The sequence below is a fragment of the Gopherus evgoodei genome, chromosome 8, assembly GCF_007399415.2.
Source record: "Gopherus evgoodei ecotype Sinaloan lineage chromosome 8, rGopEvg1_v1.p, whole genome shotgun sequence".
In the NCBI taxonomy this organism is placed as follows: Eukaryota; Metazoa; Chordata; order Testudines; family Testudinidae; genus Gopherus; species Gopherus evgoodei.
Genome location: NC_044329.1, coordinates 102082211 through 102097489, shown reverse-complemented (window position 1 = coordinate 102097489; position 15279 = coordinate 102082211). Strand labels below are relative to the sequence as shown.

Sequence of the window (15279 nt, the reverse complement as noted above, 5' to 3'; positions counted from 1 at the left end):
TGATTGTTTTATAGTCTTTAAAATCCATAGTGGTCTTCTTTTTTGGGATCTTGATACACAGTGAAGTTGTAAAATCATTCTTACTCTTCTACCTATGCCAGGGCTTTCAATCCTTCATCCCCTATGTTTTTTAACAATTCAGCTGGTATTTCATCACATCCTAGTGCTTTTCCATTCAGAAGCATTTTTATTGCTGCCATGATTTCTTCGTCAGTTATTGGTGGGCTTCCCTGACTGATCTCTGGCTGAGATTTTTCAGACCTGTCGTCATAGTTCCTTGATATATTTTTGCCATAACTCATTCTTGTCTTTTAGATATTGAGATATTGTCCATTTTTGTCCTTCAGGGTCATATTGATCACTTTTGTTTAATTAAAGTCTCTTATGTTTTTGATGTATCTCACTTTGTTCTCCTTATCCACTTGTTCAATTTCTTTGTATTTCTCATTCAAACTTTGCTAACCTATTGCATTTACATGTTACTTTATTTAGTCTTCAATTTTCCTCCTTTTCTGTTGTCGATCTTTATGTATTGTGCTCACCTAGTTACTGTTGTTAATTTTCAGCTTTTATTTGGTGTTTGCTGCTTGCTATAATGAAAGAATGGTACTGTTGTGGAAAAAGACCATGAGTTGTGTTTGGATCAGAACAAGCCTGAGGCTTTCTTCATTGAATACATGCGTGCAGGGGGTGACAGCTGTCGGAGCTGCCCCCCCGATTCAAGGAACACACAAGCTTTTAAAGCTTAAAACCACAAACAAATTACCCATGCTTTCGTCTTAATTACCTTATTTGGAATACATTGCAAAGTCAATACAGGTCAAAAGCAGAAAGAGTAATCATATTCCCATATTCAGCCTTTCTGGTTGTTGTTATTCACGGTCTGGTTCTTTGGGGTTTGACTTTTCTAACAGTACTGTTACGGTTATATGTTTCTTAAGCGTGGCTATTGCAAATTGTCTTGTTTGGGGACTTTTCCTCCTCATGTCCCTTATACACAGAAAGCCATCGTTTCATTTTTGGGGACTTTCCATTTGGCCATGAAAAAACAGAAGCATGCTCAGCCAATACTTTAGGCCTAGTAGCTTGACCAGAGTTTTAAGGCCCTCTTTCGATTTTCCTCCACGGTAACATGGCCTTTTTCCAAGCTTAAAGCAAAAATTTTAATAGGGCAAGTCTGTCATTTTCAAGCAAGTATTAATATTTACCTGTTTTTTATAATTTATTTGATCTTTGCTTCTTCTTCGAGTGATTGCTCACATCCATTCCAGTTAGGTGTGCGCGCCGCGCGTGCACGTTCGTCGGAAACTTTTTACCCTAGCAACTCCAGTGGGCCGGCAGGTCGCCCCCTGGAGTGGTGCCGCCATGGCGCCCAATATATATCCCTGCCGGCCCGCCCGCTCCTCAGTTCCTTCTTACCGCCGTGTCGGTCGTTGGAACTGTGGAGCGCGGAATAGCTGTCCTCCACGTCCCTAGCTCTCCTAGTTATCTATCGTTTATCTATCGTTCATCTCTAGTTCCATTATAGTTGTTAATTAGTTTGTTAAGTAGATAGTTAAGTTAAATAGTTGTTAAGTAGTTCTTCGCCGGGGGCTTAGCCCTTCCCGGCACCCGGCGTCAGGCTCATGCCTGTTTCGCCGGGCTTCAAGCAGTGTGCGGCCTGCAAGAAGCCCATGCCTACCAGCGATCCCCACGAAGCGTGCCTGAAGTGCCTCGGGGAATCGCACAGATCCGACAAGTGCCGCATCTGTAAGGCTTTTAAGCCGAGGACAAAGAAGGAGAGGGATCAAAGGCTCCGAACTCTCCTAATGGAGGCGGCACTTGACCCGACGGCTTCGCAGGCCGTGGTATCGGCACTGGCACCGGATCGCTCCGGCACCGAGAAGACTCCTCGGCACCGACCCTCTCCGGCACTGGAGTCAGAGCCAAGGCCGTCGAAGTCTGATACTCCGGCCAGGCAGACCCGGCTAGAGCGCCCGGCCTCGACATCGGCCGCGGCGCCGCCGGCACCGTCAGCACCGTTGACTCCGGGCCCGGCGGGTCCGTTGAGTCCGGTGCCGCCGAGCTCCCCCATGAGATCTGGGGTTGAGATAGTGGTCCCATCCACACCGGAGACCTTCGCCTCGGCTCGGGACCTTATTGCCCTGACTGAGCCTACTCGGCTGCCACCCCCGGTACCTCCGGTGCGGGTCGTGTCCAGAGGCAAGCCCATGATGTCGGCACCGCCCAGAGACAGTCGTTCACGATCCAGGTCCCGACGTCTTGGGCGCTCCAGATCCCGACGCCGCTCGCAGTCCCGGCACCGCTCCCCTCAGCGGTACCGGTCGCACTCGCGGCAACGGTCGGCATCGAGACGGTCGCGGTCAGGCTCCAGTCGTCGACACCGGCACCGCGATTCCAGGAGCAGGTCCCGACGCTACTCGCCGCACCGGTCGACCTCCCGGCACCGAGCTGGTGGCAGGTCCCGGTCTCGGTCGACCTCCCGGCGCCGAGCTGGTGGTAGGTCCCGGTCGACCTCCCGGCACCGAGCTGGTGGCAGGTCCCGGCACCGAAGCGGCGCCCGGTACCGATCAGGATCCCGGCACCGTGACAGATCCCAGTCCCGATCGCGATCCCGGCACCGATATGACTCCCGGCACCGGTCCCCGGCACCGAGACGATCCTCCGTGCCGGCCCGCGCAGACCCTTACCATCCAGGGTCGGCCCCACCATGGCCCTCGAGACAGCCGTCCGTATCCTCCCAGACGGACAGCGGGTATGCGCTGGGCACCGACCGGCAGGCGGCGCTGTTCGGTGATCCGCCGCTGCAGGACCAAGGCCCACAACAGTGGGGATTCTGGACACCCTGGGCATACCATCAGGCCCAGGGCCCCCAGCAGCTCCCTGCTAGACCGGCGACTGCGGAGCGTAGGGCCCCTGAAGCCTCGTTGTCTCGCCCCCCTCCCTCCCCGGAAGGGGAGGAAGGGTCCAAGCAGCAGGACTCCGCTGCGGCTCCGGAGGCAGAGGCGAGGGCTGAGGAAGACCCTCAGTTAGACACTCTCGTGCCTGGGGTCTCATCATCCTCCTCCCCGGATGAGGCGGTGGCGGGTACCTCCTCCAACAGTCCCCCCCCCCGCTGGATCTCAGGGCGCACCAAGACCTCCTCAGGCGATTGGCTCAAAATCTGAGTCTGCAGGCAGAGGAGGTCTCGGAGATAGAGGATCCAATTGTCACCATCCTCTCTTCTGATGCTCCCACCAGGGTCGCCCTGCCCTTCATACGGACCATCCAGGCCAACGCCAATACCATCTGGCAGTCCCCGGCCTCCATCCCTCCGACAGCGAAAGGAGTCGAGAGGAAGTACATGGCCCCTTCTAGGGGATACGAATATCTCCATGTACACCCGACTCCGGGTTCACTGGTGGTGCAATCAGTGAACGATAGGGAGCGTCACGGCCAGGAGGCTCCAGCCCCCAAATCCAGAGAAGCCAGGCGGATGGACCTCCTTGGCCGTAAGGTGTATTCGGCTGGGGCGCTGCAGCTCAGGGTCTCCAACCAGCAGGCCCTGCTGAGCAGATATGCCTTTAATTCCTGGGTGGCAGTGGACAAATTTAAGGAGCTGCTGCCACAGGATGCTCGCCAAGAGTTTACGGCCATCTTGGACGAAGGCAAGAAGGTCGCACGCACGGCCTTACAAGCCTCCTTGGACGCTGCGGACTCGGCTGCCCGTACCCTCGCGTCAGGAGTTACGATGCGTCGCATCTCCTGGCTGCAGGTTTCCGGCCTTCCGCCGGAGCTCCAGCACACTATACAGGACCTTCCTTTCGAAGGCCAGGGCCTGTTTTCTGATAAGACAGACCCCAGACTCAAGAGTCTAAAAGACAACCGGGTCATTATGCGGTCCCTCGGGATGCACACCCCCGTGACGCAGCGTAGACCCTTTAGGTCGCAACAACAGCAACAACGTAGGCCGTTTTCACAGTTCCGCCAGCGGCAGGACCTTTACAGGCGCCGCGGCAGGAACGGAAGGCGCAGGCAGTCGGGGAACCAAGGGGGGCAGAACCAAGGCTCCTCAAAACCCCCGCCTGGTCCTAAGCCTTCATTTTGAAGGTGCGCCCGAGGGCGCGGTAACAGTTTCCCCTATGGATCCTTCCCCCCGTTTTCCAACCGCCTTTCGTTTTTCCTCCCGGCGTGGTCCCAAATAACATCGGACCGCTGGGTCTTAAGCATGGTGCAGACGGGATACCGCCTGCAGTTTGTTTCATTTCCTCCTTCCCGCCCTCCTTCCTCGTCCCTCTTCAGGGACCCCTCTCACGAGCAATTCCTTCGGCAGGAGGTGCAGACGCTCCTCAGCAAAGGAGCTATAGAGGCGGTTCCGGAAAACGAAAAAGGCAAGGGGTTTTATTCCCGCTACTTTCTGATCCCCAAGGCCAAGGGGGGCCTCAGGCCTATCCTCGACCTGCGAGAACTCAACAAATACCTCGTGAAGTTGAAGTTCCGCATGGTATCCCTGGGGACCATTATTCCATCCCTGGATCCGGGAGACTGGTACGCCGCCCTCGACATGCAGGACGCGTATTTCCACATTGCCATTTGGCCGCGCCACAGACGCTTTCTCCGCTTCGTTGTGGGGGCTCTTCATTATCAATTTGCAGTCCTCCCATTCGGCCTGTCCACGGCCCCGAGGGTGTTTACAAAATGCATGGCAGTTGTCGTGGCGCATCTTCGGCGCAACCGTGTCCACGTGTTCCCTTATCTGGACGACTGATTGATTCGGGGCACGTCGGAACAGCAAGTCAACAGCCATGTCCGCGTGATCACCGGCATGTTTGCAAGTCTGGGCCTCTTGATAAACACAGACAAGTCCACCCTGAGGCCCACGCAGAAGGTGGAATTTATCGGGGCCGTCCTGGATGCCACTGTGGGCAGGGCCTCGCTGCCTCTGCAACGGTTCCAGACCATGGCGGCGATCGTTCAACGTTTGCAGTCAGCCCCATTGACATCAGTGAGGACATGTCTAACCCTGTTAGGCCACATGGCGGCGTGCACCTTTGTGACCGACTACGCTCGGCTCCACATGAGGCCTCTCCAGCTGTGGCTTATCAGTCATTACAGGCCGGCAAGGCAACCGTTAGACATGTTAGTCACAATCCCCCAGAAGGTCTTAGATTCTCTCGGCTGGTGGTTAGACCAGTCCGTATTATGTGCGGGTCTTCCCTTCCACCCCTCTCAGCCCTCGATATCCCTGACAACGGATGCCTCAGATCTAGGCTGGGGGGCCCACCTAGGGACCCTGCGGACACAGGGCCTGTGATCCCAGGAGGAGGTGGGGCTACACATCAACATGCGGGAGTTGAGAGCGGTCCGCCTTGCTTGTCAAGCGTTCTGTCATCAGCTTCAGGGTCGTTGTGTCGCCGTGTTCACGGACAACACGACGACCATGTACTATATCAACAAGCAGGGCGGCACCAGGTCCTCCTCCCTGTGCCACGAGGCGATACGACTCTGGGACTTTTGCGTAGCCCACTCCATTCACCTCAGGGCTTCCTTCCTCCCTGGAGTACGGAACACACTGGCGGATCGATTGAGCAGATCCTTCCTGTCACACGAGTGGTCCCTTCGCCCGGACGTCGCTCTCTCCATTTTCCGGAGGTGGGGTTATCCCCGGGTGGACCTCTTCGCGTCCAAGGGGAACAGGAAGTGCCAAGCGTTCTGCTCCTTTCAGGGCAGGGAGCCGGGGTCGATAGCGGATGCCTTCCTCATCCAGTGGTCAACCCACCTGTACTATGCGTTTCCCCCGTTCCCTCTGGTCCACAAGGTCCTCCTGAAGGTGCGCAGAGACAGGGCTCTCGTGATCATGGTGGCCCCGGCATGGCCCAGGCAGCACTGGTACACCATGCTGCTGGACTTGGCCATAGCCGACCCAGTTCCCCTGCCCCTTCATCCGGACCTGATTACCCAGGACCACGGGACCCTCTGTCACCCAGACCTGCAGTCGCTGCACCTAGCGGCGTGGCTCCTGCGTGGCTGACTGGTTCCGAGCTGCGCTGCTCCACGCCTGTGAGAGAGGTGCTCTTGAGCAGCAGGAAACCGTCCACAAGAGCCACATATTCGGCGAAATGGAAGCGCTTCTCCTGTTGGTGCGTAGAGAGAAATCTCCGCCCTATGGAAGTTTCGGTAACCGAAATCTTAGACTATGTTTGGTCCCTCAAAGGGCAAGGTCTGGCCTTATCGTCGTTGCGAGTCCACCTAGCAGCTATCTCCACCTTTCACCCGGGTGCGGACGGTCGCTCCGTTTTTTCTCACCCGATGGTGTCGAGATTCCTTAAAGGCTGGAACGTTTATTCCCTAACGTCCGTCCCCCTGCTCCAACCTGGGATCTTAACCTGGTGTTGTCCCGGCTCATGGGGCCCCCCTTTGAGCCGTTAGCTACTTGCTCCCTGCTCTACCTCTCTTGGAAAACTGCCTTTCTAGTGGCTATCACCTCAGCTAGACGGGTGTCGGAGCTCCGAGCTCTTGTGGTAGACCCCCCATATACGGTCTTCCACAAGGACAAGGTGCAGCTGAGACCACACCCTGCTTTTCTGCCCAAGGTGGTCTCAGCCTTCCACGTCAACCAAGAGATTTTCCTTCCGGTTTTTTTCCCAAAACCTCACTCCTCAGGCAGGGAGCAGCAGCTCCACTCGCTGGATGTCCGTAGGGCTCTCGCGTTCTACATAGAGAGGACTAAGCCCTTCCGAAAATCCCCCCAGCTTTTCGTGGCGGTAGCAGATCGTATGAAAGGGCTTCCTATCTCCTCCCAGAGGGTATCCTCTTGGGTTACGTCCTGTATCAGGACCTGTTATGACTTGGCCCATGTCCCTACGGGCCGTGTGACTGCGCATTCTACCAGGGCGCAGGCGTCGTCGCTAGCTTTCCTTGCCCGTGTGCCCATCCAGGAAATCTGTCGGGCAGCGACCTGGTCATCGGTCCACACCTTTGCTTCCCACTACGCCCTGGTCCAGCAGTCGAGGGAGGATGCGGCCTTCGGAACTGCAGTGCTCCGTGCCGCGACTTCTCACTCCGACCCCACCGCCTAGGTATGGCTTGGGAGTCACCTAACTGGAATGGATGTGAGCAATCACTCGAAGAAGAAAAGACGGTTACTCACCTTTGTAACTGTTGTTCTTCGAGATGTGTTGCTCACATCCATTCCACACCCGCCCTCCTTCCCCACTGTCGGAGTAGCCGGCAAGAAGGAACTGAGGAGCAGGCGGGCCGGCAGGGATATATATTGGGCGCCATGGCGGCGCCACTCCAGGGGGCGACCTGCCGGCCCACTGGAGTTGCTAGGGTAAAAAGTTTCCGACGAACGTGCACGCGCGGCGCGCACACCTAACTGGAATGGATGTGAGCAACACATCTCGAAGAACAACAGTTACAAAGGTGAGTAACCGTCTTTTTTAAACTCATATCTGTAAATGGCAGTTATTTGAGACCTCGGAATTATTTGTTCTTTTTGGGTTTAGTAGACTTTTATCAGTATGTTGAGAGGAGGTAACTCCAAAAAATGGAGAATGATTATATTAATTAAAAGTAATTATATATTACCATTGGTCTCAAAATTAACAGATATTCAGCTTCCAAAGAGTATGTATTTATGTACAATATCTGTAATACATAAATTCAGGTTTGCGTGTGTTAAATTAAGCTTATCGGAATGAATTGAATAGATCTTTAATAACAGGTTGAAAGAGTCATCTATTGCTACTTGGTGTAAACATCTGTTAAAACAAATTATTTTAATTGTGCCAAAGTCGACGGAATGAAGTGATTCACTTGTCCATCAAATGTAACTTATGCATAATTGTTACAGGAAGGAGAACATTTTGTCAAGAAAATTGGTGGTATCTTTGCCTTCAAAGTAAAAGATGGTCCTGATGGTAAAGAAGCAACCTGGATAGTAGATGTGAAAAATGGTAAAGGCTCTGTAGATATTAATTCAGGTCAGTGCTGTTATCTCTACAGTATGTCTTTTGGTATAACCCATGTTATCGGAACGAAAGGGAACTATCGGGTCCTTGAAGGTTATGTACAAAATATGAACTTCTTTAGTTAAACAAGAACTACATTATTTTTAAAATCCCCACCTTATTATTGACAAATGAAGTTAAATTTTTAATCCTCATTGTTTGGTTATGGCTAAGATTAAGTGCTGTTCCTCTTCTTCTTTTTCCTTCTGTCATCATGTTTCTTATGACACTTTTTTAAGACTTTCCAGTTAAATAAGCAGTCTTTGAGGAGATTATAACATACATGACTCTTGGAAGGACCAATGCCAGAATAAACAGAATTGAGTGGCTACTACACCAATGGAGATCCTAGAAATGCCTGAAAAGACAGATAGTAGTTTGTTTTTGAAATTTGGGGGGCAGGCTTAATTGCAGCTGCAAATTGCCTGGCCCATGTCCAGAATTGCTGCATCCACTGATTACAATATAAATCAACATTGGCTGCATGGTAAGGGTACAAAACTTGGTGGGGGGAATTATATGTAATGCTATTACAGAAAGAGTGGAAGTATTTGACATTCACTCCACAGCAGTGGAGTATACTTCAGACTTGTTCACTGAATGTACTTCAGAGAATTGGATGGTTCATGTCTTTTGTAATTTTGTCCTTGAACATAAACCTGCAACTGAGTTAGCAGAATTTAAGTACGGTATTGTTAGTTTAAGGAGAAGATGTTTTCAGTTGTTATTCTTTCTGTTATGAATGCATTAAAGAACAATGCTATATATAGATACTGGTCTATCTTTTGTCATAATTAAAATCTAGTCAAGAAAGTCAGTGAAAACTCGTTGTGGTTACAGATACAGATGAAATAGATGATAACATTTTCAGCTGGTTTATGGTTAAGGAGTTCTTGAAATCTCCTGGGGTTGCACTAACTCAGCAGCTGGGCTGTGAGCTTTTTGTTAAGAAATGTACAAAGGAAAACAGAACACACATGCCTCCTCTTGAAAAGCTCTGGGCAGGAAATGCCTCAACTTGGAGTTTGTGTAGTGATACATATCTCCAGGAAGTGTCTCAGGAGAAAATAAACATCTAATCCAAGTTAAAGTTTTTATTTCTACTTAGACATTAAGTTCGCAATACAAATCAAAAGGGTGAAAAAATATGAATCTAACTCCTGGAGTTAACTTTTAACTAATCACATAAGGATCGGTTTCTCAGTGAATGGAGAATTAAGTAGTATTATTTCTTTTAAATTTGGGAAACGTATTTAGTTTTCAGCACCTTTCACAAATATTAAAATCCCCTATGTAGTTCCAAGAGCAGAAAGGGGAAGTGACATTTCCCTTCCCTGCAAATGACCATCAAGCTGGTTCTGGGGGGACTATGTAGAGTAGATAATGTTATGCCCATTGAAGGTGAAGTTCTGTGCTGCATTTCTAAAGGTACACCTACATTGTGATAAAAGACCCGTGGCACTGCCGCAGCTCGGGTCAGCTGACTCGGGCTTGGACTGCAGGGCTATAAAATTGCTATGTTGATATTCTAGCTAGAGTGTGGGCTCTGGACCCTCCACCCTCACAGAATTTCAAAGTCTGGCTCCAGCCAGAGCCCAAACATCTATACTGCAATTTTATAGTCCCACAGCCCTGTGAGTCTGAGTCAGCTGACCTGAGCCAGCTGCAGGTCTTTGATTCCAATGTAGAAATACCCTCAGAGGTATAAACACAAAACTCACAAATCAGAAGGGGAGGCTTTAAGAGGCCCTTGGCCCCTCCTGATCCTAGGCTGCTCTGGGGGCTGTGGTGGCCTCTAGGATCACTGTCACACATACAATCTTTCCCTCCCACATTTTGCACACCCCCTGTAGTTGGCATGTGAAGAGGTCCCCATAAGACCGTTTTATAGTTGTTTTTCTGCAGTGCCAGCAATAAGGAAATCCCAACCAGCCAGGACTTCTGGAGGCCATTTATGTCTGATCCTTTCCCCAGCACAAAGGGGCTAAAGTGTGGCTGAGGATCTCTCCCTCATCTCAGTTGAGATTAACAATTGTGATGGATTATTGCTGTGGACTTTACTCCTTTTGGAACTGGATTGTGGTCACAGACTTACTTTACAGGCCTCAGACAGTCCTCAGATATTAGCAACTTCCAGTTGCCAGTGACCTGGGTCTGATTTGTACTAGCAGTCTAGAGAAAAAATTTATATCTTATTGCTCTACTCCAGCCCATCTAATCCCAGTGCCCTTTATTATTAATGGATTTATTTTTGTAGCAAATGCATTAATACTTAGATTTACGTACTGCGTGACTATATAGGCTATATTGTAAAGCCCTGTCTGGGACTCCTGCTGATCCTTATGTAACAGAGTTTCTCAGTCAAGTTCCCTCTGACACTTATTTGTTAGTGATTATGCAGTACTTATGCTGCTAGACCTACTAATGAGGCTTGCTCATATTTTATCCCTTCCTTCTAACTTCTGCTGAGCTCTGTTAATAAGCAGCATGTGACCCTATAATCCATGACTTTTTAATATCATTCCACTACTCTATGTTCGCAGGAGCTTTAATGTGACTCATGCCTGACGGTGCTCTGTCTCTCTCAACTTGAAGCTAAACAGTCAAACTCTATCTCTGTTATGTGTTGCAGATAAGAAAGCTGACTGTACAATTACAATGGCTGATTCTGACTTGTTGGCTTTAATGACTGGCAAAATAAATCCACAGACAGTAAGTAAAATGAAGATTAAAGGAAAAGCTGAATATCTATACTTGTTTTTATTTTACATAGGCTATGAAGCAATGCCTTTTTTTTTTTTCTGTATTCTTTTGGCTAAGTGATGAATACTTTTTTATGCAAGAGTATTTTTTGAACACCTGTTAGATCTGAAGGATAGCAAATATAGGTTTTTACACTAATGTACTTTCAGCGTACTTGGCAGAATGTTTACCTGGCAATCAGTAAGTGCAATGAATAAATTTCCTGGTTGGAACTGCTTCATATTCAGCCTTGTTATAACAAGGCTGCATGCTGAAGAAATGAATAGCAGAAAGTACACTAGTCACAGAACACCCAAGTACTGAACAGTCTAAAACAAGGCAGTTACTGTGCCACAATTCTAAGATTCTGTAGGTGCTCGAGTCATATATTGCTTCTAAAAATGTTACTCTCGTTCTTGAAACTGTTTATTAAATTCCTCCTGTTTTGTAAGTGCACTACTAGGCCATTTAGAAAATTATGAAAGTGCCACTCACAGTTCCAGAGTTAAGTGTGAATTGAGCATTTTTGCACTTAAACCAGAGATTCAACCAGTTTGTTGTGTACAAAGAATACAGCATATCCTCACCAAAATCACAGCATTTACTCTCTTTGAATACAAACTACAATTTTGTGAGACTTTACAAGCAAATTTTATTACTTTAAAATGAGTCCTTTGAGTAATTTAGCACCTGATGTTGGACCTTATCTTTGTCCTGAATAATCTTAATAATGGAATAACACAGATGTTTTACACTTTTCTGATACTTAAAAACTCACTGAAATCTTATGTGCAGGCTATTTTTGAAGACAATTTTAGGATTAATGGTCATTTCCCCCCCTGTTCTTAAGTGGAAGTTTCTCCTTTAGCATGGCGATGAGGAATTTTGTTGTTCTGCATAGAATTTTACATAGAACTGCTCTCTTTCAAAATGGCTGTCATCTCCCATTATTTTCAATGGGATGGAAGACATTGGCTGTTCTCAGATGGTCATTTTTATAAGGGATTGTTTCCCATAGTATTCCTCTCTGCCTTCTGATAGTATAGGGGGCTTCACTTATTGGAAACAAGTGGTGGCAGTGGTCAGTTTGAAGGTGGCAGCTAATGCTTTGTCCCATTGAAAACCATGGGAGAGGATGGCCATTGAGAAAGAGGGCAGTTCTTGAGTGTCTCTGATTTTTGTTAACCAGCCTCTGTGACAGATAAGCTTTCATTTTTTAAATAAAGGCAAAAAAGACAATTAATCCTAAATATTTGTTTTGAAAAGGTACACATTATATAGGATGTACTCAGCAGATAGGCCAGGAGAGGAAATTTGAGGTCTGAAGGTTGCAGGAGAAGACGAGGGGGAAATTAGTATCTGTACGCAGGGGATTGTGGAGTGCACAAAGGAGGGAGAAACTGGTGTTGTGTACAGGGGGATAGATGCAGACACAAGCAGGGGAGAATTTGGGCAAGAAGAGAGAGTAGGAAACAGAGGTACATGCTGTGGCTGTTTTGTGCTGCTCTGGTGATGCAAAGCAGCTGTAAAAAAAAAAAAAAAAAAAAAACCAAAAAAAACCCATTTGAATTGGCCAGTATGCTCTTGCTGATTTGCTGTGCTTCAGAGTGGCATAAAGCCATCAGAACATACTGGTGAATCTGGCCTAAAAGTTTGAATTATTTTTAATTTTAAGTTGATACTTTATATTTTCAAATCATCAGAAATATCTCAGGGTAACATTCCCTTTGGGATTCTTGCTTGCAGTTCATATATAACACTTTTTGTCTGGGAATTCCCTTGAATTTTAGTATTAAAATTACTCAAAAATTCCCAGACTAACAGTGTGTGATAAAATGGAGTTAAGGTTGAATTTACCCACCACTAATTTAGGGTAAAATACATGATAGGGATTTTCTTCTTATCCCAAATAACAAATGTTGCAAACCCAGAAATTCAGATTTAACCTTAAACTTAAATATCCAAATATGTGAAAGTGCAGAAATCCAAACAATCTTCACTGTCCTGTACTAATACAGTATGGGGGTGAGGAAAAAAAATCTCTTTCAAAATCTGTTTTATCTGATCTGGCACCATATAACCTTAAACTGCCTTTATCACAATTATACGTTACTGTGTTGTCACTACAGAGAAGTTAATGTAGTTTGGGGACAGTAGTGCCAGTAATGCTCAATCTGGGAAGGCTTTTCAGCTGATAAGCATGTTCCACTCTGAACTCCAGTGTGTAGCCTATGCAGGGCTGGTTCCAGGCCCCAGCACACCAAGCATGTGCTTGGGGCGGCATGCTGCAGGGGGCGCTCTGCCGGTTGCCAGGAGGGTGGCAGGCGGCTCTGGTGGACCTCCCACAGGTGTCCCTGTGGAGGGTCCGCTGGTCCCGTGGCTCCGGTGGCGCATCTGCTGGCATGCCTGCGGGAGGTCCACCGGAGCCGCGGGACCAGCGGACCCTCCGCAGGGACGCCTGTGGGAGGTCCAGCGGACCCTCCGCAGGGAGGCCTGCGGGAGGTCCAGCGGAGCCACGGGACCGGCGAGCGGCAGAGCGCCCCCCGTGGCATGCCACCGTGCTTAGGGGGGCGAAAGGGCTAGAGCCGGCCCTGAGCCTGTGAATCACTTATGAGGAGGCTTCATGACATGCAGAAAGGATGCAGTCTGAAATGAAAAAAAGTAGTACTTAGCCGTCCCATTCAATTTGGGAATGTCTGGCTTTCCTCATCACCAGCCCCCTCCAACATATATGACGGTGGCTTAATGAAATTTATGCAAATTAACTTCTCTTTGCACTGTATACTTTTATGCAAAGCTGAGAATGTAACAAAAAACAACACCCCCCCCCAAACTTTTTTGCCAATCTTGGTAAGATATTTAAATCAAGTATTGAGGTCCTCGTTTTTCCAAGTACACTTTTGCTTTCCAGTATTTCTATGTGATTTGTCTGAAGTAACCATTAACTCTGTTTTATGGTCTGTCACTGAAATTTCGGGGGTTCTGACATGCTTTTGTGGAGCCCAAGTCCTTCCTTACGTAGTAAAAGAGACTTCTGACATTTAACATACTTAACTGCTTAGATATCACAATTACGTAGCACTGTATATAAACTTCAGGAAGTTCCATCAGGCCCTGATCCTGAAAAGATTTACATATATGCTTAACTTTACGTATGTGAATTCATCTCGTTGACTTTATTGGGACTGCTCACATAAATCTCTGCAGGACTGGGTCCTAATTCTCAAAGGCCCATATTTTAGATATTCTGTTCATTCTTCACAGACAGTTGGGATTGGTAGTTTCCATTATTATCACATTTTGGATTCAGTATTTAAAAGGTAAAAAATGTAAAGCAGTCTATAATGCAGCATTTTGACATGGGGAATTATGTGCCTGCTTCTCTACAATTTTTTTTCTTTCCTTGATTCTTTAACTGAGTCTACATGTAAGTGCCGCAGAGGTGATGTGTTTTAGTCTGTAAAGAAATTACAGCCTGTGCTACAAAGTCTTTTTATATTCTGTATTGCCATACTATTTAAAAGCCTCCAAATATTAAGTGTAAACCTTGGATAAAGTGGTGCAATAAAGACAGGACATTGTCTCCTGAAAGGATTAGAAGCATCAAAACCAAAGGACAAAATAACATTCTTCATTTCATCTTTGCAGGCTTTCTTTCAAGGTAAATTGAAGGTTTCTGGGAACATGGGCATGGTTATGAAGCTTCAGAGCCTACAACTTCTGCCAGGCAAAGCTAAACTTTGAATTCATTTGACTGCACCTCACACACAAGACTATATATATTTGTCAAAATCCAGAGTGGAACTAGACATTGAAAGTAACAGTAGTACATGTTTTTCTAAATTTGGGTAATCGAATTCATCTTTTCTAAACTTAACAGAGCGTTAATAGAGATTTAAGGTACCATCTTGCTGAACTCCATATATCTGTCTAGTGCAAGGTGAATGTAGTAATTGTGACTTCAGACTAAACTGAGGCATTCATGGTTATAAACAGTATAATGCAAGGAATTATATAAATAAAATTTGGTGGTGGTAACCAGTCTGAATTTTTAAAAAGCCTTATGTATTTTTAATGAGAGAGATCACTTTGCTGTCATTGAACTTAAATCTAACAAATTTGTTCTTTAATTAAAATTATTTTATGAGAGGGATCTCTACAGCTATGTAACTCTTTTTAAACTCCTAGGAATCTGCTTTTAAAATATTTTCCATACTACTGCTTTGGAAATTTAAAAAAAAAAATAACCTCTAGAAGTAAATAAAAACATTCAAAATTAGTGGTCAGACCAAAATTTGCTTTGAGATTCACAGCATTAATTGTAATGCCTCATCACCTTGAAATAAGATTGAGAGGAAAATCAGATAACATCTGCTTTGTTTAAATACTTATTGATAAAATATTCCTAGAGCTGATAATTCTTTTAAGTTTTTACCTAATACTATAAAAAAATTCTTATTCCTTTTTATTCGGTGGAAAAATAATGTATTCTGGTCAAATGTTTAATGGAAAATTAAATATGCTTTTCCTATTCTGTGTGGCTTTT

The 15279-nt window shown here is 47.0% G+C and overlaps 1 protein-coding gene across 2 annotated transcripts in view; it reads left to right on the top strand.

Annotated features, from left to right (window-relative positions):
* Positions 1-15267, top strand: part of SCP2 (sterol carrier protein 2) — a 54347-nt gene extending 39080 nt beyond the window's left edge. For both annotated transcript variants that reach the window (XM_030572466.1, XM_030572465.1), the window contains exons 14-16: positions 7835-7964; positions 10624-10703; positions 14382-15267. In XM_030572466.1, the coding sequence (XP_030428326.1) occupies positions 7835-7964; positions 10624-10703; positions 14382-14477 (306 nt within the window). In that variant the 3' untranslated portion in view covers positions 14478-15267. The remainder of the gene's footprint in view (positions 1-7834; positions 7965-10623; positions 10704-14381) is intronic.
* The last annotated feature ends 12 nt before the right edge of the window (positions 15268-15279 follow it).